We start from the raw sequence: 25,308 nt of genomic DNA on the forward strand, positions 1-25,308 counted from the left end.
GGCATAGTGCCTCACAGCTGTAGACCAAGCTATGTAGGAGGCATACATAGGAATATTGCTGTCTGAAGCCAACCCAGGCAAAAAGTGAGACCCTATTCAAAAAACTAACTAAAGCCGGTAAGGGCAGGGGATGTGGCTCAAGGGGTAGAGCACCTGCCTAGCAAGCGCAAGGCTCTGAGTTCAAACCCCAGTACTGCCAATAGATAGACAGACAGACAGCAGCACTATCTATCTATAGGTGGGAAGCCCTGCTGAAGTCAGACTATAGGATTTTATGGTAGAATCCATGAGCCACTCATAACCTGCAGCGGGGATATTAAAGCATATAGCTGAAGGGGGTGCTGTTTCTCGCACTCCCTCCCTTGCTGGAGCGAGGCTTTCTCTCGTGCTCCTTGGTTATTTCTGGACCTAACTGGGTTTAACTGGGGGCGACTGGAGATTTGAGAAAAGACACAGGATAGAGAGACAGACAGAAAGCTGGGGTCAGGTGTGTTGTACACTCGGCTGGAAATGCACAACCCTCATTGCTTCTTTTCTCTATCTTGATTTTTTAAGGCCTTACTTCTTGTAGTTCTTTAAAATCTTGCTTCTAAAGTCTTCTTTAAAACCTTGCTTAAAACCTCTTTCCTTAGGCTCCCACTGTCCCATGTTTGCTCTTAGCTTATCTTTAGCTTAATTGCCCTTCAAGTCTTTTGCCCCCAGGCTTGCACTATCCCATCTCTCTCAAAGCCTCAGTGCTCAAACTTGCAAACCAGCAGCCACAAAACTGCACATACCTAACTCTTAAGGTCTCGTCCTTAAGACTTGCACTGTGCACTGTCCCATGTTCTCTTTGGCTTTTCTTTAGCTCTCCTAAGGTCTATGTATGAAGTTCTTTCTCAGCCTTGCTTTCTGTTAAAGTTCTGTTAAAGTTTTGGGTGCAGACTTTCTATCAACCCCTCTTTAGCATTTTCCCTTCAACAACTCTTTTCCCTTCAGCAATTTTTCCCTTCAATAATTCTTTTCCCTTCCAAAAGCTTCCTTCACCAAAAGGCCCAAAGTAAAAGCTTCCTCCCAGTATTCAAAAGCGAAAAGCCCCCCAAAGCAAAAAGCCAAAAGCCAAGCAAAAAGTCCAAAAGCCCAAAGTAAAGCCCCAAAAAGCAAAAGCCCCTCTTCCTCCTTTAGGGGTCTTTTAAAGCAGAAAACTGGGTGGAGCCACAGGAAGGGGTGTGACATTGCAACAGGAGAAACGTGTGTTCCTGCTTCTCTGAACGCAACTTAGGAGATGAAGCTCTTCTGCCTTTCCCTGTTTCATGGCAGGGGCTGTGCCTATCTCTGCCTACATGTAAAAGAAATTAACTGCATCTTGATTTGCTTATGTCCAGTTCTCATAGGCTTTAATCTGCTCCCCACATATAGGGAAGGAAAAGAGTCGGTGTTTGTTTTCTAAGCTGGAAAGTTAAAAAGCTGAGAATAAGGGCATCTGTGACACAGCAAACTAAGATTTCAGACATTCTGGGTGAAATAGAGCAACTTAATTGGAGTTGCGCTATGCCTTTAAAGAAAACCCTGAAACGTCAAGTCCTGCTCTGAACACTATTGTGAGGCTACCTTAGGATTTAAGTGCCTAAGAGTTAAATGGCCATTAAAAGATTTATTAGATATGTGCTGTAACTGACCCCAGGGGTGTCCTTCAATTTCACTCAACAGCTGCAGTTTCTTTGAACGTTTTTCGGCTCTCCCAAAATACTGATATATATAAAAGATGCATAAATCAAAGTGATGTTTTAATTCATGAAGTGCTGGAAGGGAGGAAACTGTACTCAACAGAGGATGGTTGGCAATGGTGTTTGTTACCACCATGTGCACGCCCCCGCATGCACTAGAAACTGACACCTCAGTGCCCCCCATGAAATCAATCTTTATGACGCCTGAAGAAACTAAGAAAACATATCTCACCTCTAATTTTTGGCTCAAATTGCTCAGTTCAAACGGCATGTCTTCTCTGTGAGGAAATTCTTTTCGGTGAGCTTTGTCTTGCTTCATCTGATGTAATCTCAGTTTTTCAAAGTTGCTTGTTAGCTTAGAAAACTGTAATAGAAAAACACTAACATTTTACTATCAGCATTTCTTTCTAGCTTGAGCTCACCATGCTTCTTCTTGTGTATCTCTGAAAATTTAAGGCATGATGACAAAGTTCAATAAAGCTTAACTGTTCCAATTAGTGAGACAGAACCGTTTATTAAAATTAAATTACTGAAGCTGAACAGGATTTGGCCTTGATGTAAATTTGGGACTTCATTGACTTCACACTTAAATAACGATTCACTTGATAAATGTTTTGTTCAGTTTTGTCTCAACCATATATAGCAAAGTTCACAATTAAAACATTTTTTTCTTACTTTTATTTAGTGCCATCTTGTGTTGACAATTTTAATTTTGGCAACTCAATATATAAAATAACCAGCTTAAGACAACATAGAAAAAAATGATGACGATGAAGCCAAGGAGGAGAGAGAGACTCAATGTGTCTGCTGCATTTCCTCCATTGCACTGGGTAGACACGTGGGCAGGTGAGCTACCTCTTGGTTTTCATCATTTAACTATCTTGTAAACAGTGGCTAATTAAAAATAATAAAATAACCAGCATAGACCTTAACTAAGAAATTGAATAGTTGATGTAAAAGGTAACACTTCTATAAGCAGCACTGAGGAAATTTCCATATATCTGCTTCCAAATGTATTTTAGTTATACTTTTTATGCTGAAATAGCTACAGGTTCCAAGGAAGTTGCAAAGTTACACAGAGAGGTTCTGGGCCCATTTCACAAGTTTCTCCACATGTGTACATCTTAATGAACTACCGTACATTATCAAACCCAACAATTTGAAATCGGTCCTATATCTGTGTGTATACCCTCGGCCATTTATCACGCGTAGAGCTGAGCGACCACAATCACACCAAGATACAGAACTCAGGCCAGAGGTGTAGCTCAGGGGCACAGCTTACATGAGGTCAGGGGCACCAAGAGAGAGAAAGAGAGAGAGAGAGGGAGAGATAGTGAGAGAGAGATTCACAGAACTATTCTATCATCACAAAGGTCAATCTCCTGCTACCTGCTGAGAGCCACACACATCCCCCTCGTCCTCCTGCTCCTAGTTTCTGGTAACCAGTAATGTCTTTCCATTTTGGTAACTGTCATCTTGGGAATATTATAAAATAGTACATAATGTGTATATGACCCTCTGCGATTGGAGCTTTTCATTCGGCTTAATGTCCTCAAGGTCCACGCCCATATCATTAGTGATTCCTCTTTAGTGCTGAGTATTTCATTGTATGAATGCATCACAGTGTGTTTAACCATTTACATACTGAGACTTTGTTTCCAGCTTTTGCCTATTACAAATAAAGTTATGAATAATTGTGTCTACTTTATCTGATATTAAAGTAGCTACTTTTGCATTTTTTGCCTCATATGATTTCTTATGAAATGTATTTCACTTACCCTAAAATTTACCTGAACAGATTCCATTGCATGTATATACCACGGTTTGTTTACCATTCATCAGTTGTTGGGCATTTGAGTTCTTTCACTTCAGGGAAAGTATGAAGAAGCTGCTATGAACATTTACATGCAAGTTTTTGTGTGGCTATGTGCTTTCATTCCTCATGAATTTATACTTAGGAGTGGAACTGCTGCATTCTATAGGAACTCTAACTTTTGCAGAATCTGCTGAACTGTTTTCCCGAGGGGCGCCCCACTTCATATACCTGCTCACGATGTACTGGGTTGCAGTTTCCCCGTATCCTCATCAACACTTGATAGTGTTTTTATTACAGCCTTCCCCAAGGTGTGCGGGGGGCTTCTCACTGTGGCTCTGATTTATGTTTCCCTAATGACTAGTGGTGTTCAGTAGTTTTGCATGTGCTTATTGACCATCCATGTATCTTATTGGAGAGCTGTCTATTCAAATCTGTCTTTTTATTGTTGATCAGTGAGCTATGGCTTGGATTTGGTCAGAGTGTGTCCCACATACAAAAGCTCATTGCCGAGAATTGGTTCTCAGTGTGTGCTGTTGAGAGGTGGCGGAGCCTTTAGCAGGTAGTGCCTAACAGGCGATCTTGTCATTGGGTTGCTATACTTGGAAGGCATTATTGTAGTTTCATCAGACCCTTGTTACTTTCTGAGAGAGTGGGCTGTTATAAAAAGAGCAAGTCTGACTCCTGAGTCTCTCTAGCTTCCTGTCTTGACATGTGATTACGCTCATACAAATTCTCACCACTGTCATGTCATCAACTGTATTCTAACAGTCAGAGGAGCCCCCACGAGGGGCCAAACAGGGAGGTTATGGGGTTTTCTGATCTAGGACTTTCAGTCTCCAAAACTGTGAGCTACATTAAACCTCTTAAAAATGCTTGGCCTCAGGTATTTTATCATAGCAACAGAAAATGAATACAAGCAGTGAATGTTATTTTTATATTATACACGATTTACAAATATTTTTTCCATTCTGTATGCTGTTTTTCATTCTGCAGATGGTGCTCTTTGAAGCTTGAAAAATTCTGATAGTCAAGTTTATCTAATATTTTTGTTGTTTGTGAATACCTAAGTAACCATTGCCTAATCCAAGGTCACAAAGGTTTGCTCCCATGTTTTCCTCTACAAATTTTATAGACTTAGCTTTTGCATTTTTATCAAGGTTTAAGGCAAGGGCCCAACCTAATTCTTTAGCATGTGGATATCTTGTTGTCCCTGTGCATTTGTTGAAAAGACTTGTCTTTTTCCACTGAATCATCCTGGAACCACTTGTGTTTTCTCTTAATATTTGCATGCATATTTTTCAATCTTTTTACTTACAGCTTGCCTATTTAACTATAGTTGAAGTGAGTGTCTGGAACAGAGCATAGAGTTGGGTCATTTAAAAAATTTACTCCTCTATTACTTTATTTTAATTGGTTTATTTAGACAATTTCTATTTAATGTAATTATTGATTTGTTAAGTTTAAGCTTGACTTTCTTGTTTTGTTTTCTGTTTTTTCTGCAGTTTGGGATTTCTGTTTTCACATTCTTCTTTTCCTTGGACTTTATTGTGATGTACATCTTTCTGTAGTTTTAGCGGTTGTCTTGGTATTACACGGTACTTACGTGATTTATCGCAGTCTACTGGCATTGGTATTTTCTCAATTCAAATGTAGAAATCTGACTGTTCTTTATCCTTCCAATTTATAACATAATTGTCCTAAGTATTTCCTCTACACACATTATAGACATTGTTATGCATTTTTTGGTGGTACTGGTGTTTGAACTCAGGACCACATGCTAGGCATGTTCTCTACCACTTAAAGTCACTCTGCCAGCCCATTATAGTTTTTTTAAGCCAGCAATTTAGAAAATTAAAGAACAGAAGGCAAGTTTATTGCCATTTATTCTTGTTTTCACTTTGTCCTGTTTTCTTTTTCATTTCTGATGTCTCAAGATTCCTTCTTTATCATTTCTTTTCTGTAAAGAGAACTTCCTTTTAGCCATTGTTTTAGGATAAGTCTTCTGGTGACAAATGCTCTCAGTTTTACTTCTTTTGACAATGTCTTGATTTCTCCTTCATTCCTAAAGGATATTTTTGCTGAACATAGCATTCTTGGTTGATAATTCTGTTTTTCAGCTCTTGAAATACATTGTGCCACTTCCTTGGCCTCCATGATTTGGGATGTGAAATCTATGCGCATAAGTAAGATGTCATTTCTCTCTTGCTGCCTCCAAGGCTTATTATTTGTTTTTGTTTTGGGAACTTTGACTGTAGTGTGTTTGCCATACATTTCCTTGGGTTTATCCTGTTGGAGGTTGACTCAGCGTCTTGAATCTACAGGTTTCCATTTTTGCCAAATTTTGGAACTTTATAGGCATTATTTCAATACTTTTTTTACCCCCTTTCTCCTCTCCTTCTGGGATTCGATGACATGAATTTTAGTCTTTCTATTGCTCACATCAGGCAATTTCTCTTGTACTATCTATGAAGTAATGGATCTTTTCCTTTTCTTCTCTATCTTACTTCTGAGCCCTTCCACTGAATTTTTGGATTATTGTATTTTTCAGTTAGAAAGTATCATTTCTTTTCTAGAGTTTTCTAATTTTTCCCTAATTTCAAGCATGTTTTTAATTGCTCATTGAAGCATTTTTATAATATCTGCTTTAAAGTCCTCATCTTTCATTTACTTCTTACATCTGTGCTACCTTGGCACTGGCATCTGTTGGTTATGCTTTCTCATTAAAGATCTTCCTGTTTCTTGCTATCATAATAGACCTCCTACTGAAACATGGACATTTGGGGATATTATGTCATGAGACTCTGAGTTTTAATTAAATATTGTGTTTTAGCAGGCCTTTTCTGACAAATCTTGGCAGGGAAAATGGAGGGCCGTCTCGTTACTGCCACATGGCAGTGGAGGTCCAGAGCTTAACTTGCCTTCAGTTGGTACCCAGGGGCAGGTGCTCCTTATTGCCACTGAGTAGGAGTTTGGCCTCCCCACAGGTCTTTGGCTGACATTGCTGTAAGTGGAGGGGCATGGATGCCTTGTCACTGCTTCTCACGTGGCTTTCAGTGATACTGTAGTGGAGGTGGGGAATGGCCTTGTTACTACTATGCTGTGGAGACTCTCCACAAGGCTTCCTCTGATACCACCTTAGAGAGTAAGGGGAGAGGCAGCTCATTACAAAATGGCTGGCATATAAACCCAGGCTCCACATGGTTCTCACTGATCCCATTGGCTAGGGAAGGCCTTGTCTCCCTACCCAGTCTTCCAGGCACCTCTCAAGCGGAGGGCCTGGGCTACCTTGTTCTAGCTTGGAGAGGGTGGAAGTCCACTGCTAAATTGGTGGAGGTGGGGTTATATTTTTTTCTGTGGTGTTTGGCTGGAGCAGAGTGGTTATTATCTACAAATGTTTTATCTTTTTAGACATCTCCTTCCTGGTCTTTTGGTTAGAGACAACAGACCTTCTTTAGGGCTCTTTTTGTGAATTTGTTTGTACCTACTGATGTGTCTCGGTTGCTTACTTCTGTGTTAAGCAGTCTGGAGTGTGTGAAACAAACAAACAAAAAAATCCCAGTGAACTCACCCCCGTGTCATTGTTTTGGTTCCTAAGGTTCCTAAACAGTCTGTCCCTTCTTTCCACTTTCTACTGTCTTCTTATGTTGTTTAATAAATAATGTCTAGGATTTTTAACTGCATTTAGTAGGAAGATAGAGAAAAGTACATCTAGTTGTCTTTTCAGAAGCAGAAGTCTAAATACAAGTATACATTGTATTTGATATTTATTTCTGTTACTGATTTATTTATGTTATCTGTAGGGAAAAACAAAGTTGATTGACTTAAAATTTTAAATGCATGAAACTTGGCCAGGAAAAAACTGTATGTAGTTTAATAATCCAACCTGCAGTTTAGTGGCAGTTAACTGAATTGCAGGTGAAATGTCTAGAAAGATTAAGCTAGTCTCAGAAGATCATACCAATTAAGTGACATCCAATGCTTTATATTCCAGTCTTAATGGATGAATCTCTTCCCTGAAAATGTACTTATAGAGGAGCACTAACTACTTTGGGCTTCTTTATCTAGATTCTCACATGTGAAATCTTCGCAGTCCAAGAAAAGTTGGTTATAAAGTGTAATTTCATAACCAAACCATATTCCCCATTTTGATTCACTTACTAGGTTAAGCAACGATACAGCATCTGCATCTGAGATGCTCAGGTGATTACTGTCCTGTGTGATATCTGAAGGAGAGGAGGTGACCTTGCCAGCACAGTGGGAAGCTACAGGGATGAGTAAGACAGAAATCAGTATCTGTCACGTGCTGCAGCACAAGCATGGTCACCTATGAACTACCCCACCAAGTACAGCCAGTTTTATTCTTTCAATTACCTATTTCATAACAGCAAACTTACATATTTTAAACTGCTGTAGAGTTAAGGGCATTTCTGTTAGGTAGCAATAATCACAAAAGCTAATTGTTTTTTGTTGTTGTCATATAGCTATGGATTATAATTTAATTAATAAGTAAGTCTACGGAGAAACAGAAAGCTGTTTATCTAGCAGTGTAATAACAGCGAAGGGCACAGAAGACAGATGGAGCTAACAATCTAGTAAGAGAGAAAAAATCAGCATACATAAAATAGCAAAAGACAGGGTTGAATGTGATTAAAATACAAAGACTTTTGCTTGCATTGAAAACAAGCAGCTTAAATAAAATTAAGACAGTTTTACAGGCCAAAGTATACATCAATGCATAATATTAAATTTTAATACGTTTTCTTACTTGAGCTTTTAGGGCTTGTAGTTGTCCTTCATAATTCTGAGTCATAGCCAAATTACATTTTTCTAGACTGTCCAACTTCTGTCGAAGTAATCCCACCTACATGAAAAATCAAATTTAATTTTGGTTTTTCTAAGTTTTGCCTGACAAAATCAGAAAATGTACAGAAGAGAAGCACAATACAAATAAAACCATGTGCCAAACCAAGAATAAATATTTGTGCTGTGGTTCTTAAAATAGCTATCAATAATTAAATTCACAAAGTCCAAACAGCACTAGCACTATTCTTCGAGGTACGCATTAGGACAGTGCATGTGGCTGCTGAACAAAAGATCCTTATCACTAACACGTTTTAAATGAAGAGTTAGAATTTACTTTGCACTATCTTTTGGGGAAGCTGTGCCATCCTCACTCAGGCAAAACTTCTACTAGCATAATTCATATTTGTTTTTCTTTTTAGGCTCCACTGTCTGCAAGGCCAGCTCTGCTTTAGTGGGTACCATGAAGAACAGTTGTTAAGGATTTGGCTTATTGAATTTGTCTACTTAATTATAGGGAAGCCATGTGTTTACATGCCTGTGTCATTACGGAATAGAAGTGAGAGAAAAAGTCCTTGCATATGCCAGGACTGGTGGCCTGCCTTGATTGTGAGGGGAAACTAGATAACAATGACTGAAGCAACCAGGAACATAGCTAGCAATGCCAAAAACTAAGTTCCACCAAAAAGCCAATAAAGGTAGAAATATGGCTGATAAGTATGTTAACTGATGATGTTTTAATATATGATTAGTAAACATTTCTCTTATGCCTCATCCAAAAGAAAACTCCAGAGACATGAAGTCCATGTTAACTAAGCCCGATGATTTTCCAGGACTCTGTAGGTCAGAGAGCTTTCACTCATTCTTCTAGAGGCAGCAGACTGGCAGTGACCAGCCCTGCAGCGGCTGGGGGCACTCCCTCAGTGGGCGCTTCAGGCACACACGCACACACATTTTCCAAGTCTGGTCTCCTTTGTTCTACAATCACTTCTTTCTTTTTTAAATACTGCCTATCTATTTTCTTGTTATTTATATGGTACTGGGGTTTGAACTCAGGACCTTGCACTTGCTAGGTAAGTGCTCTACCATTGAGCCATGCCCCAGCTCCTACAATCAATTCTTGACATCTAATTTTCAGGAAATATTCTTCTACCGGATCAGAAGAGGTAAATAATGCCTTGAACTCTGCTCTAACAAAGACATGGTTTTGTCTACTTTCGACCACTTCTTTGTTTCTATAGCAGTAAAATAATTCAAACAATATTTGTTTCACATGTATATTAAATGTTTACTTTTGTAGATGGCACACACACTATAGCTCTGTCTTTACCAGTAAATGTCTATGGACTGATTTGATATCATACCTGTAATATACTACTGGCTGACGGAATTTTAAGTGATAAATGTTTAATGCTGATGCCTAAGAAAAGTATCCATAGTGGAAAACGTAGCCTGGTGGGTAAACACCATTTGAGAGAGTCTGACAGGCTGTACTTCATTCACACAGGTAGTTGGTACCTCTTGGCCTTTCTGATCCAAGCACGTCTGTGCATTTGCCAGCTCTTGATCGCGAAGGTCCAGTCGTGTCTCCAAAGCCCGCATCTTCCTTTCCCAGTCCAATTTTTTGTTGCTTACCATAATGTCAATTTGTTCCATTAGTTCCTGAAGCTCAGCCTCACAAGGGGACGCTCTAGCAATTATAGAAAAGCAGAATACATTTTAAAAGAATGAAATGTGAGGGCAAGAAAAACTACTATACTTCATAGCTTGGTCATTTCCTCAAATTGTTCAATTATTTAGGAAAAAGTCCAAAAGCTAGATACTAATTTTTAAAATTAAAACTAAAAGTAATTTCAGAACTAATAGTGTACATACACTTAATTTTAAAAAATAACCTTTTTTATTTTTATTTTTTTTGTCTTAAATTAAGGTCATAACTTTTGATATGTTATTTTAATAAAATAATTACTTGTGTCAGAAGTAACAAGTAATCAAAGACTCACTGATTTATGGAGAGTTTCTGGTTATACTCACTGCATATCAATTATACATTAATCTGTGTAATTGTTAGAATGCTATGTCACTTTGAACATATAGGTATAACTTATATGTTTTTTAAACATCATCACAAAAATAAAAACTAGAAAGTGCAATATGTTATATGCCAATAGTCATGGTCACATGTACATTCCACAGTAACATCTGATAATGAAATGAGAACAGTGTTATAATACTTTGCAAACTATCAAAACTATCTTTCTTTTGAGACCTCAAGTGGATTATATTAAGTATTTGACTAATAAGTTCCAGATTCATTAGTAAGAATTTCCACAATGAATTCATGCAAAATACCTGATTGTTTTTTCATAAAGGGACAATAATTTTTTTAAAAAGCAGTCTGATGATATACTTTTATGCAATCATGAGTAAATTCCAAATTCTACAGGGCCAGAAAAGGAATCTAATAGGTACTATAACTGCTTACTATAGGTATTAACTATAACTATCTATAACCTTTTTTTTAGAGTGGGCTAATTGTAGGGAATATGCTAATTCTGAAAAAATGATTAAGCTTTAGTATAAGGATTAATGCTCTTACAAGTAAGTACATGTGTACTGACCCGCATCATAACTGGGGGAGGACTGACAGAAGCAAAATGGGTGTCAGTCATGCCTGTGAGGGACAGGAAAGCAAGTCTAATCTAAGTAGGACCAGATCCCAGAGGACAAGTGGGCTACAGTGCTGCTCCTCAAAGAGGGGAACTCAGTGGGCTGTCTGTTAGAGGAAATCGTTTGGACATGGGCATCACAGCCTAAGTTTAAGGCATTGGGCACTAAAAGCCACATGGGTGACAACATCTGGGTCTAAGGAGGTCACAGAGAGGACTCCAGAAAGGAAAGCGGGCAAGAAGACAGACTGCTAGGTGCTCCTAGTGCAGGGTTCTCCTTCAAACAAGTGGAGACCTTCCCTAGGGAGCTGGACATGTGAGGGACACACCAACGCCCACATTAGGTAAGTGGGTCATTTCAGTGCTGATGATCAGGCTTCTAGTATATTTATGTAGCAGGGAGGGTAAGAGGAAGAGGCAGGTGTAAAAGGACATCGCCTCCATTTACTTTTACTAAATCAGAACTTTAGGGCTAATAAAAGATCATTTAGCAATTTGAAAAACAGAGGCCCAAGAATATACAGCTAATTGGTGGAGAGGTCAGATCCAAGGAAGTTCCTTGCCATCTTACATGCCCTCCCATGTAGTACACAGTAAAAGATGCTTGAGAAAAAGAGTACAAGTTCACTCAATTGCAGTATGGGTTAGAAAGAGATGTCATAACTCAACGACTGCGAATCTTCAGCATCACTCTAAACACCCAGAGCTGACCTAACAAGGGATGTTGATTTAGCTCTGATATCAGAGAGGTTTTAAGTTGACAGTACCATGCTGAAATCCTCTATAGTAGTCCTGGACTAAGGCCCAAAGTCTCTTGCAATTTATACTTAAAAACTCAAAACAAATCTGAGGAAAAAAGTGTACTAATTCCTCAATAAATAACTTGATTGAATTTTAATTGGAGTTATGATGTAAAGAAAAAAAGCAGAACCATGGCCTTATGGTTTCACACCATTTTTCTTTTTCAAAATAACATGTAAAGGAATTTTGTTTTTCTGCTTGTGTAAGCTCTAAGAAAAAAAGGACTATATTAGTCCAGTTCATCACTCTTACCAGAGCCTCGCACCCTGCTCCAGCACTTAGTGGATGCTCAGTATGTGCTGAAGAATAAATGAGTTCCTTTTATTGCTATCTCCTTGGCTTACAGGAATACACCATGTTCACAGAATTAAAATATAGGCCCCAAATAGTATGGGAATTATGCACTTAGATGAACGAATGTTTATTTTCTGGTTATGGCTATTGTATGCAAAATTTACATGAACTCTCTGCATCACACCACTTGAACCATTCCCTATCCCTATTTTTGCTTTTAGTTATTTTCCAGATAGGGTCCTCCATTTCTTCCTGGGACCACAATCCTTCTACCTATCTGCCTTCTGTGTAGCTAGGATTGCAAGCATGCATCAGTATGCCTGGCTTATTTGTTGAGATGGGATCTTGCTAATTTTTTTTTGCCCCAGCTGGCTTTGTACCATGTTCCTTCTGACCTCTGTCTCCCAAGTAGCTGGGATTATAGATGAGTGCCAGTAAACCTGGCCTTTTCTCACAAATATTTCTTTAAACAATCATCTATCATATACAACTGATGAGATTCAGTATGATAGGACTCTGATGCATGCCAAGGTTTGTGATCTTTTACAACTTCACTACAAAGAGGTCACCCACCTGGTATGTGTTCTCCCATTAATATGCAACTATTATCTGAGACTGTCTCTAGGTAGCAATGAGTTTCTCTTTTATACTAAAGAGAACCTAGGACCACCTACTAGTGCTAATTCCATCTAATGAGACCGTTCAAGCCTTTTCAACAGAGTAGATCTTAAAGTACTTGAATACAGTCATCAGTGTCCTGAAGACTTTTCTGTGTACCTTGTCTTCTGCATTTCAATGCTAAAGTCTGAATGTGCAGATGAACCATCAGTGAAGTCCACAGCACTTATCTCAGAGCAGTCAAGATGTTGGAACAATTGGAGGAGGACAACTCGGTTCCCCAAACCAATCTCACAGGCTGCCCTGCTCTGGGGATCCCTGTCTCCAGCTTCCCTATCCCAATGGCTCCCGATCACTGTAGACCTGAGGCTTTCCTTTTCCCTATTCAAAGCCTTCCCACTCCCCTGACTGTCATGGAGTTTCTGCAAATGAAGAGGATAGTGGGGGATTCCCTTTTAGGTAAGCTCTGAAGAAACAGTCTTTGCTTATTCTCATAAACAATGAGATATTATTTGTAAAAGTCTTTATTCCTTTGACTGTTCCTAGAGCCTTTTTCTAGAGGTAATCACTAGCAGTTCATCTGTCTCATTATCATTAATATTTGCTGCTAAATTTTGTGAGTTTTAAAATAAAATTTAAAAAGGCTTGGTTTAGTCTTCACATAGCTGGGAATTGATATTTTTTGTTTGTTTGCTACTTCCTTTAGTGAAATGCAAACTCACTTTCTGCCGAGTGTTTTTCCTCTACTTCTTCTCATGGATCTTTGCAACATCCCCATAAAGTTAGGTATTATTATTTCAATTTTAGAAAAGTTGATTGAGGAGTTAAAAAAGAAGAAAAAAGTTTTCTGAGATTTCCCGCTTTGGAGACTTGGTAGACAGTGTCTGCTTAGATATGCAAATCCTTGTCCTCACTTTGGAAGCAGTTCACTAAAGAAGGGTCCTGGAGTCAGGCCAAATCCTTCTGCACTGATCTTTTAATGCATGGAGGCATAGGAAGGAGGCACAAAGACTTGCAGGGTGACAGACTAGTCTGAGGAACCTAGAATCAAAACATCAGGATATGAACTTTGGGTCTGGAAGGAGAAAATGATGATGTAAATGGAGGTAGTAGTGACAAGTATGTTGGAAGGGTGCAGGGAAATGGAAGAGAAAGTCACATGCCAGATGGGTGTGGTGGACTACACCTATAACTGCAGCACTCAGGAGGCTGAGGCAGGATTGTGAATTTGAGAACAGCTTGACCTACTGTCTCAAAACACTGACAAAAAAAAAAAAAAGAAAAGGAAAAAGAGAGAAAACAAGGTGGTTGTTAGCCCATTTTTAAATTGGGTTGTTTGATATTTTTTTTGCTATTATATTGTTTGAGTTCCTTATGCACTGTAGATATTAGCACTTCTTTGGTCTGTTATTCCCTTTGTTGTACCGAAACTTTTTAGCTTGAAATAATCCCACTGGTCACTCTTTTGCTTGCCTGTTTGTTTTCTGTGCATTTGGGGACATGCCTGAAAAGTAATTTGCCGAGGTCAATGTCCCAAGGCATCTCATCTCTCCCATGTTCTCTTCTTTATTTTTGAAGCTTCGGGTCTGACATGTAAGTCTGTAATCCAGTTTGAGTGGATGTTTTTATCTGGTGAGAGACCAGAAACTAGTTTCATTCTGCTGCATGTGGATATCCAGTTTTCCCAGCACCACTTATTTGAAAGACTATTCTTTTCCCAGTGTGTTGTCAAAAAAGCAATTGGCTGTAAGTGCACGGTGTTATCTGAGTCTGTCTCCCCTGTTCTGGTTTGTGTGTCCTTCTTTACACCAATGCTATGCTGTTTGATTACCATACCTTTGTAGTGTGTTTTGAAGTCAGGTAGTATAATGCTTTTTGCTCTGTTCTTTATGCTCAGTATTGCTTTGGCTAGATGGAGTCTCATCCCAGTGAGAATGTTTTATCAAGAAGACCAAAAAATAACAAGTGCTAACAAGGATGTGAAGAAAGACAACCTCTTTGGTTTCTTTGTGGGAATGTAAATTAGTATAGTCACGATGGAGAATAGTATGGAGGGTTCTCAAAAAACAGAACACAGAACTACCGTATGATCCAGCAATCCTACTGCTGAAACCAACAGTAGTGTCAAAAAAGGCACACTCCCATGTTTATTATTTTTCACAAAGTCCAGGATATGGAATCAACCTAAATGCCTACCAGCTGACTAATGGATAAAGAAAATGTGGTCCATGTACACAATGGAATATTACTCAGCCATAAACAATCACGAAGTCCTGTCTCATCATAAATCAATCATAAAAATTTAATGTGACAGATACGCTAATTACTGAGTTGATCCCCACCTACTATATGTATGAGTCAAAACATCACAATGTACCTCATAAACGTACAAATGTTATACATAAGCAAAAATTAATAAATTTGAAAAAGAGCCAGGTTAAGACACATGGACATATTTAGAGGTGACCCATTGCAATTCTGTGGATGGTAAGCTCTTACCCCAAAGTCCTTTAAAATATGGGCTTATGTTCTGGTATTAAAGGAGCAGTGTTTTACCAGAAAGACCACTGTGGTGGCCATACGGTTTGTTCCAAGCTGAGAAGATTTGGAAGTGAGAAGGGCACTAATAATAACTATGCCAAGATACCAGGTAGAAATACTGATTATTCTGGGGAATCTGGGTGTAGGGTCAGCCTACTACTCAAGCCATCTAGAAAATGTGGGAAAAAAAGAAAAATTAGTTCAGTTAGGTTGAGATATGTGAACAAACATGGGTGTGGAGCTTGGGAGATAAAAAAGGAAGTTTAACAGACAAATGTGGAAGTCATCATGGAGGGAGGGATAAGGAGAGAAGACTAGATTACTTTATGAAGTATGGAACAGTCTAAGAAAACAATTTCCAAACGGCTGATGAGCAGTCTTCATCGGTCCTAGTTTTTTCAAAATCTTTAATGAAACTCATTTAAAAATATTATATACTTATTCACCTTAGTTAACAGGCTATGCTACATATAATTTAACTTTTCCATGGAGGTTCACTGACCCTGCTCTACCCATCAAATCCTGCACCACACCAGAGACTCCAGAAGTCCCAATGCCCACTTGCAGAGCAGGTCTGTGGAGCTGTCTGCTTGTAACTGTCTCAACACAACAGTGAGATCAAAGATTTGTTACTTTAAGTCCTTTAGGTCACAGTTTTATGGGACACTCCTTTAAAATTAATTACTGAATCAGAGGTAAAAAACAGCTTTTCCTCAAGTTCTTTTCTTATTGTTCAAAAAGTGCTATTTGCTGTTATCATTAGTGTTTGCTGAGTTAGCAGAGTACAGTGCCTATCTTTACTGCGTACCTGAGATTGTGGCTTATATTCAGCCTATTTTCTCCTCGCGTTTGCAAGAAGCTTAATGCTAGAGATGTGAAGGAGGTCTAAACCTAACTATTCCAAAAAAAAAAAAAGTGTGCTTCCATGCACTTATAAAGAGCTTGTGCTAAAGCCTTTGTCCGAATCATGGAAGGGGACAGTACAAGAAATAACAGGCAGCACCACAGCCTACCAATGTTTTATCAGAATTACAGGCATGTGCAAATTTAAAATCTTATTTTTATGCTCTAAGAAGATAAAGATCCATTAATCCACATTACAGATAAATTCTTTCTGTAGTAACTGCTCATGTTCTGAGTAACCTTTTGGTGCACAGATGGAAGGAGGAGAGGAAACAGCAATGGTGAAATATTAGCAGGCACTAACCTCTTCCTTCAGGGGATTCTATAATTATTTAGAAGTATAAATAGCTTCACTATCCTTACAAGCTTATCTACATGAATTATTATTGCACAGTCATATATACAAACATATGGTATACTTAATAAACAAATGTTTATCAGCACATACAGCAGTTGGCTCTATCAGCCAGTCTGTGGGACAATTAAAATCCACCCCCCATCCCTTGACAGAGGTCTGTAGAATGAGACTGCAGTGTTTACATGTTAGGATAGTCATTTCACCATTTTCTATTCAAAACTGGAGCCAGCTGTTCCATTAGGCCCACACAGGGCAGAATTAGGTAAGCACTGATAGAATCTGTTTTTCTAATACTTGACTTTTTAAGAAATAAAAACTCGAAGAAACAGTGTTTTGAATGTTGGAAATTTCTAATAAACCATTCATGCCAGCTTACTGTAATAACATCTCCATCTGTATCTGCAACCTGAGGTCCTGGGCTCCAGGCTTCTGTGTCCAACTACCAGTTTAACACTGGCATGCCCATAGCACACGTGGAGGAACTCACATTTACGTGCTTTACAGCACACCTGACCTGCATGGCAAATCTGCTTCCATCCCATTCAGTCCACCTCTGTAATTGGCACAACTGCTACCAGTTGCTGGACATAAAAACTCTGTCTGATCATAGATTTGTGTTTCCCTAAAACCCCAAACAAGTCTCCCTGGTACTACCTCCAATATAGATCCTAAATTCTGATCACTTCTCACCCGATCCAACAATAAAACCTGGTCTGAATCATCCTTATCACTGGTCTGTTAGTTGATTACTGTTATGGTTTGAGTGTGTCTTCCAAAAGCTCATGTTGCATTTTGGTAAAGCAGAGAGGAGTGGACTCTTTTAGAGATGTGGCCTAGTGGGAGATGATCAGGTCACTGGTGGTATTACCTTAGGAGGAGAAAAATGTAGCTTTTGCACGATGAAGCTTATTCCAGTGAGGGTAAGTTACAAAAAGAGGAAGCCCTGCTCTGAATCTCTTCAGCTTCTTGTCTCACCATGTGATCTCTTCTGCATCGTGATGTCATCTGCCTAAGGCCCTCTAAGAGAGCAAACAGATTTGGCCACCTGATCTTGGACTTTCACTCTCCAAAACTAGTGGCCAAATACATATTTCTTTCTAAAGTTCCCAGCTTTAAATATTTTTATATAGCAACAGAAAATAGACTAAGTTACTCACCCATCTTTCTGTTCTTCCATATGAAGAGAACTCTAATGTCATTCAGAATGGCAATGTGCTAGCTTACAACAAACAAGCATACAAACAAATATCTAAATTTCTGGTTGGAGCTAAGCATGGCCAGGTCACATGATCTGGCCTGAGAAAGTAAGTGGGCATTGCCATAAAGGTATTTAAGAGAGGGCTGCAGTGGTTGTCAGGGATCCATGTAGCTCTTCATGCCTGCCACTTCAGGCATGTGGGGCGTAAAAGCCTGGCAAGCTTGAGGACCTGAGTTCAAACCCTGATACTGCAAAAAACAAAAAAAAAAAAGACACATGGGCCTGATTTCTGGTGGACAGACCTGCATTCCTTTGCTGGAGTGCCTTCTGCCACTGGGGTTTTTGCTACCTGTGTGACAGAGCAGAAGTGCCAAAGAAGTAAAGCCTTCAGGAGCAACCTTGGACAAATGGTTGCCAGTGACTGGTGTATAAATACTTGCTCCTGGGCTGGGAGAACCCTGAGGGGTGTGTTTCCCCATTAGGAGGTGGTTTGATAACATAACTGTTTCATTTCCCCAGTCTCAAATGTAGTAGGCAGAAAACTCCCCAAAGTACCAGGTCCTAATACTAAAACCAATAAATATTATCTTAGATGGAAAAAGGTCCTTTCATAAGTTAAAGATCTTTAGGTGGGGAGATTATCATAGATCATTTGGGTGGGACCTACGAGAGAGGAAGAGAAATCTATATACTGAGATATGGAGATACACAGAGATTAGAGATTTGACTGTGCTGGCATTGAGACTGGCGTGATGCATCAACAAGCCAACCACCTGAAGGTGTAGGATGCAAGATTTTTTCCGAGAGTATCTGGAAGGACTGCAGGCTCACCAACACTTTGATTTTGGCTCAGTGATAGGGAGTTCAGGCTTCTGGCATCTACCTATGAGTGAGTACGTTCAGCTGTTCTAAGCCACCAAATTTGTTATAGCAGACGTAGGAAACCAATACAACACATCTTCCTATCTTACATACTTCTATCCAAACCCATCTTAGCACTGCCTTCTGTAGGAAAGCCAAATGATGGCACACACTTGTTTTTACTAGTTTTCCTTCCCCTGCTCCCTTCCTGGAAGGTAGATGTGATGTGGGAGATGGTCAGCCATATTGTAACTATAAGGTGACCACAAACAATAAAGCCACACGCTAAAGGTGGTGAAAAGAGAATGGTCATCTAGACTTTATTTACAGTTAATTACTATATAGTTCTCTTACTGTATAACAGGCATCTCAAACCAAGTCTGCAATTTTTCCAGCCTTCTTTTTATTCTGATAGATAGCACTTCTTTCAGTTATTGGGCCAAAAGTCTTAGGTCCATCCTCTGCTCATCCTCTTCTCTCACATCCCATGCCCAACCCATGATCACTAATACTGTTAGCTCTTTTGTCAAAATATACTCATCTGTCACTATCTGGATTACCCTAACACCTTAGCTTCTGCCTTTTCCACCCTTCCCGTGCTACGATCTGTCTTCCCGAAGAACCAGAGCAGGGTGGGACCTAGGACATTTAAACATTAAGTCAGAAAATGTCATTCCTTTGCTCAAAGTCCTCTAGTAACTTCACATTTTACATAGTGAAATCCAGTCTTTATCAAAGTCCTGAAGGCCCTCCAGGATTTGGCTCCATTTCTTTCTCACTCCATTTCTTGCGCTTTTTCCCTTGCTTCCTTCTCTCCTTTCTGCTCCTTGAAAACAACAACTATGTTCCTGCCTCAGAACCTTTGCTGTTGCTGATTCCTCTGTCTGGAATACTGATCTACATATCCATGTCTATATCACTCACTTCTTTAGATCTTTCTTCAAATTTGCTTATCAGAGTTATTAGATAACTCTTTATTCCCGTCTGTTTAATTTTTCTTCATAGCATAGCAGTTATTACCATTCCTCCTGACATATTTTATACATACTATATAATTATCATCCACTACAACGTGTCTCCTCTCACTAAATTGTAAGCTTCATGAGGTCTCTGGCATTGTTGTGAGGCCCCTGTATCAGCCCTGAACTGCCAGCTACAAAAGAGTATGAACCATGATTTGTCTGGGTTTTGCATTATGAGCCTCAGGATCTTATTTAGAGTCTGTGTTTTAGCAGGCTTCTTCTGCTTGCTCCCATAGAGCAATGGGAAATTCAGATTCTTGATTCAGCCTCTGTTGTCATTTGGCGGGAGGGATTCCTCTGGACCATCTCAAAAGTGTGCTCCCCAAGAAAACCTGTACAATGGCCCATCATGATCTTGTCATTCCATGAAGACTCCTATTATTTTAGATGAGTTAAAATAATATGCTCTTTCTAAACAAGGCGGCAGACATATTAACTAAGCCTATTGAGAGTCCTGCACTGTCGTAGCGCTGAGAACAAAAAAGAGGAAAAGACCAGTGCCCTGTGCTCAAACGCAACGTTCACGAGAACTAAGCCACCATCAAAGGAAGAACGAAGCCTGTGTCTTCTGGGGGCAGTAAGAAGGCTTCGGGAGACAGATCTGTCAATCAATCAACGAGCCCATCACCCGAATGAAAGGCCCCGCCTACTCCAGCTCAGGAGCCCGCCCCCACCTCAAGTTGGCCCCAGTGGTCCCCCACATACGGGCCCAGCCAACCCAAGGACGTCTCGCGTGACTTACCTGAGACGCGTGCGCATCCGCGGCCGGGACCCTCCGTGCATGGAAGCGCTGGGAGCGACCTCTTCGGCCTGGAGGCCGCAGGTACAAGGCTCATCTGCGGCTTCCGCCGCCGCCATCTCGCCGGCGTGAACAGTCAGGTGGGCGGCGTCGACGGCGAGGCGGGGTCAGCGGCGAGGACACGGATGGCGGTGAGGACCGGGGCGGCGAGGATGGTGGTGGCGGCGGTAGCGGCGGCGGCGAGGACGGTGTTGGGAGCGAGGACCGGGACGGCAGCGGCGGCGGCGGGGACGGGGGCGGCGTCTGCGTGGAGGACCGGGGCAGCGGTGGCGTACGCGAGGACGGCGTCTGCGTCGAGGACGGCGGCGGTGAGGACGTGGGCGGTGTCGGGAGCGAGGACCGGGGCGGCAGCGGCGGCGGCGTCTGCGGCGAGGGCGGTGAGGACCGGGGCGGCGAGGATGGTGAGGACCGGGGCGGCGAGGATGGTGGTGGCGGCGGTAGCGTCGGCGAGGACCGGGGCGTCGTAGGAGAAGACAGCGGCGAGGACACGGATGGCGGTGAGGACCGGGGCGGCGAGGATGGTGGTGGCGGCGGTAGCGGCGGCGGCGAGGACGGTGTCGGGAGCGAGGACCGGGACGGCAGCGGCGGCGGCGAGGACGGGGGCGGCGGGGACGGGAGCGGCGTCTGCGTCGAGGACCGGGGCAGCGGTGGCGTACGCGATGACGGCGTCTGCGTCGAGGACGGCGGCGGCGTCGATGGCGAGGACGGCGTCAGCGGCGAGGACGGCGGCGGTGAGGACGTGGGCGGTGTCGGGAGCGAGGACCGGGGCGGCAGCGGCGGCGGCGTCTGCGGCGAGGGCGGTGAGGACCGGGGCGGCGAGGATGGTGGTGGCGGCGGTAGCGTCGGCGAGGACCGGGGCGTCGTAGGAGAAGACGGCGGTGAGGACGGGGGCGGCGTCTGCGTCGAGGACCGGGGCAGCGGTGGCGTACGCGAAGACGGCAGCAGCGGCAGCGAGGACGGCGTCTGCGTCGAGGACGGCGAGGACAGGGATGGCGGTGAGGACCGGGGCGGCGAGGATGGTGGTGGCGGCGGTAGCGTCGGCGAGGACCGGGGCGTCGTAGGAGAAGACAGCGGCGAGAACGGTGGCGGTGAGGACGGGGGCGGTGGCGGCGAGGACCGGGGCGGCGGCGACGAGGACGGCGGCGGCGGCGGTGAGGACGTGGGCGGTGGCGAGGGCGGTGTCGGCAGCGAGGACCGGGGCGGCGGCGGCGGCGCCCGCGGCAGGTGGGCAGGGAGCGGCGGGGCGGGCTGCGGCGAGGGGGCAGCGCGGGTTCCGCCACGCCGGCTCCGCTCCGCCTCCGCGGCGGGCTGCCGGCCGAGGCCCGGGCGCCGCATGGGTCCCGCGCGCAACTCGCGCCGCCGGGGCGGGCGGGCGGGGGAGGGGGGACGGCGGGCTCGAGCACCCGTCGCGCCTCGGGACGCCGCGTGCCCGCTGCTTCAGGGCCGGGGCCGAGGCCGGGAAAAGTTGGGTGGACCGCGAGCCCGCGTGGGCCGGGCGGGAAGTGCGGGTGCGGGGCGGCCGGAGGCCCGTTCGGGAAGGCGGGAGGCGCGGGCCCCGCGGGGTGCGCTCCGCGTGGCGGGGCCCTGCCGGCCGGGACGGAGCGCGGGAGGCCGCGAGCGCGGCGGCGGGGACCGGGCTGTGCTCCTCCGCTTCCGTCCGGACGCGCCGGGAGGACGTCTGGGGCCGCAGTCGCCTGTGGACCGCCGTGTCTGTCCCGGGGAAGTGCCGGAGGGCCTGCTGAGTGGCGATGGCGGGGGGCGCCGCCAGCAGCGCGAGGTTGGGCCGCGCGGAATCCGAACTCTGAGAAACTCCCATCCGGGTTCCCCCTCCCGTCCCCCGCGGCGTCCTGGACCCAGAGAGCCCGGGTTCCGAGTCCCGCGGCCCCCGTCCCACCACCCCGGTTGAAGAGGCGCCTGGGTCGGGCCAGTAGTTGCCCAAGGCCCGCAGCACGTGAGCGCGCAGCTTCGGGGACAGGAAACGTGGCCTTTCATGCTTTGGCTGAGGTTGCTTGTTTCTGAAACGAGGTTCGGGAATGCTTTATTAGCACAATCTGTGCGACGCCCCTTGACGGCAGACAAGACTCATGTTGGGTTCTTCTTCCTTCTTCTTTTTTTTTCTTCATCCCAAATACACTTTGTATTCTAGACATCAGATGCCAGGTCATTTGCAGTAGTGACGCAATAGTAGAGACCTATACTGTTGGCCTCTTGAGGCCTTGTTCTATACTGGAGTTGTTAGCACGACCTTGGATGAGCCATTTGCCCTCTCTGGACATCAATTTTCTTATCTGTGAAATGGGAGATGAGGTTGGTAATTTGACTAGAGCAGCCACACAAGGATACTTCAGCTTGTTCTAGAGGAATTAGGATTGATTTAAAACAAAAGAGATGAGAAGCAAGAAGGATTTAAAAAGCGAAACAACAAACTAAAAATACTTGGTATTAGATTTAATGAGAATACCGTTCTCTCGCAGGCAATTGGTGTTCTTGGCTACACATCTGTCTTTGCTAAGAAGTTGCTAAGTGCTTAGAGCATATTACGTGTATCGCCATGGACCTGATTTTTTTTCTTTCTTTTTTAACCTTCCAGCCTGGACTAGATGCTCAGTTGGGTTGGTCTTGGTGGGGCTTTCCCTGAAGAAAATCCCCAAATCTGTTATTGCCATGTTATTGGTTTTCTTCTGTCGGTACAGCCACACTTCTGCCATCTTGTTCCTGCTGGCCTAAGAAGTAGTGAGTTAATTCCTACTGCATGTGACATTTCTGAACTAATGGGTTTCTTTCAACTGAGTGTAGTAAGTGGGCAAGCAAACAGTGTGCTCAGAGGCAGCACATTAAAAACAGCTCCAAGCAACAGTTCTCCACTCCACCTGACCCCCTAGACCCCTGGCCAAGCTGTCAGTAAAACCTCTGGAAACATTTTAGATGCTGTGGGCCATGGAGTTGAAACAACTGGGGTCATTACAGCACATTAACCATCAAGCCAAAGTATTGGAAAGTGAGGAGGATTTTATTTTAATTATTTTCATTTTATTATAACCGAATGCTTCTCTCCTATTTGCTTCTGCTAGTAGCTTTCAAAATCCATTTTGGGTCTGACCACATGATTTTCAGTAATCCACCCCCACCTTTTTGTTGTTGTCTTAGTTTCGTGGAAGCTGCAGTTAGTGGTTAGCTCTTGAGGTAGTGAAAAAATGCTATCTTCTCCAAAAAGTAAAGACTTGACCAATTAGGTTGAGTCTTTAAGATAGCTATACTGTGCGTGTGTATAAGTACTACTTTAACTGAGGACTATTCAATCAATAAAAATCATGCTCCTGAAAATAGTTACCATTTGAGACCCAGGCTGTTTTTCAGACACTGAGGTAGGAGTGAGCATCAGTTCACATATGAGAAAACAAAGCCAAGAGCAGACACAGCTGAGTGTTACAGCAGGTTCCCACAAGCTTACTGATGGTCTTTGAATCCTAACAGACTTTGTAGTGCTGGAAAGGGAATTCTTAGCTATCCTCCAGGGTTGTATTATGTATGTGAAAAGCAACAAGTAGACTGTAAAGTGTTCCCTAACCCAGGACATTTCATAAACTCTGGTGGACTCAGGAAGCAGCGTGTGAAGTGGTAAAGGCTATCTTTGGGATTCTTTGGAGCCTGTAGGATCTGGAGGAAATCCTGAGCCCTCTCATACTGGTTTCTGCATATGTAAAGTCAAGGCAATACTATCTGCCTTGCTTTACTGAGCTGTACCTGTGAATTGCAGTGGTGCTCAATAAAGACTGGTACTTCCTTTCTCTCCCTGTACAGGCACTCCAGATAATGGGATTGATTAAGTCTCCAGTAGGAATTGTTCTCAGGGGAAAAAGGCTTTTAAAGTACATTTTTGTCCTTATGAATAATTCTTCAGCTTTTGCCTCCGCAACCCAGCCCCCAGCATGCACAGTGAATATTCCAGGGCCTGTGGTAACCTAGTCCAAAAAGAACAAATTGATCAAAACCAGAGGCCAGAAAGGACAGGTCTTTTGTAGGAAGTTGAAGATGGATGTAACTAGTTTCCTTTTGTTCGTTTTGTGGGCTTTATCCTTTTTTATTCATTTGTCACAGGGAAAAGACACTGAATTTGGGAGTTTCTAGCTGTAGGGAGACCCTAGAAGAACTGTAGCTGAATGTGACTGACAGTAGAAGCTGGAAAGCTTGGCATGAGGGAACACTCTGTTAGATGTAGAATTTGGCTACATATGGGGCTAATTTCCACCAGTCTGATAAGGCTTTCTTGTGGGATTTTGAAGTTTTTGCGCTCCAGGCAGATTTTGACTGGTTGGTGGCATCATAAATGAGTTTTCATAGTAAGTTGTATGCCGAAAAGGAAATTAAATTCCAAGAGGGTGTTTGTTGTGACTGATGCCAGAATTTCTCAGAGAATTTTATTAAGATTCAGTCAGTCTATAAAAGTACTTTTTAGTTCCCTGAAGATATTAATTAAGAAATAGGTTTTTTTTAAATAGCAGTGTCTCCTTTGTGAGCATTTGAGATTTCATCCTCCTAAATCATTGGAACAATTGAAGTCCAAAACATCATAGAGATGTATATTTCTAAAGCATTTTATCCTCCTTTTCACATTGTTTTGGTAGTGAGTTTTGGTTTCTTTCACATTTTGATAGCTTTGTTTTTATATTGGTAGAGCTCCTGTGTGCCTTCTTTTCTTTGAGGTTATTCTTGTCCATTCATGGTGAAGAGGTAGCACAGTTAGGTGCAGAAGAGTGAGGCAGGCACACCTCACGGTGAGCCACGTTGGAACAGTACAGGTGATCGTTTTGGAGTGCTGGGCTCTTCACAGCTGCTTCTTGCAGCTGATTTAAGAGTTGATCGATTTACTGCCAATGCACAGAAGAGGAGACGGTACAGAAACACATGTCCAGCAAGGAGTT

General features: G+C 42.8%; 1 protein-coding gene and 1 pseudogene across 1 annotated transcript in view; one reads left to right on the forward strand and one right to left on the reverse strand.

Annotated features, from left to right (window-relative positions):
• LOC109679000 (deuterosome assembly protein 1-like) overlaps positions 1-20,550 on the reverse strand; it is a 72,193-nt pseudogene extending 51,643 nt beyond the window's left edge.
• Positions 20,512-25,308, forward strand: part of LOC141410479 (ferroxidase HEPHL1-like) — an 80,994-nt gene continuing 76,197 nt past the window's right edge. The window contains exons 1-2 of the mRNA XM_074070544.1: positions 20,512-20,517; positions 20,589-21,381. Coding sequence (XP_073926645.1) covers positions 20,512-20,517; positions 20,589-21,381 — 799 coding nt within the window. The remainder of the gene's footprint in view (positions 20,518-20,588; positions 21,382-25,308) is intronic.

This window comes from Castor canadensis, chromosome 1 (genome assembly GCF_047511655.1).
Source record: "Castor canadensis chromosome 1, mCasCan1.hap1v2, whole genome shotgun sequence".
In the NCBI taxonomy this organism is placed as follows: domain Eukaryota; kingdom Metazoa; phylum Chordata; class Mammalia; order Rodentia; family Castoridae; genus Castor; species Castor canadensis.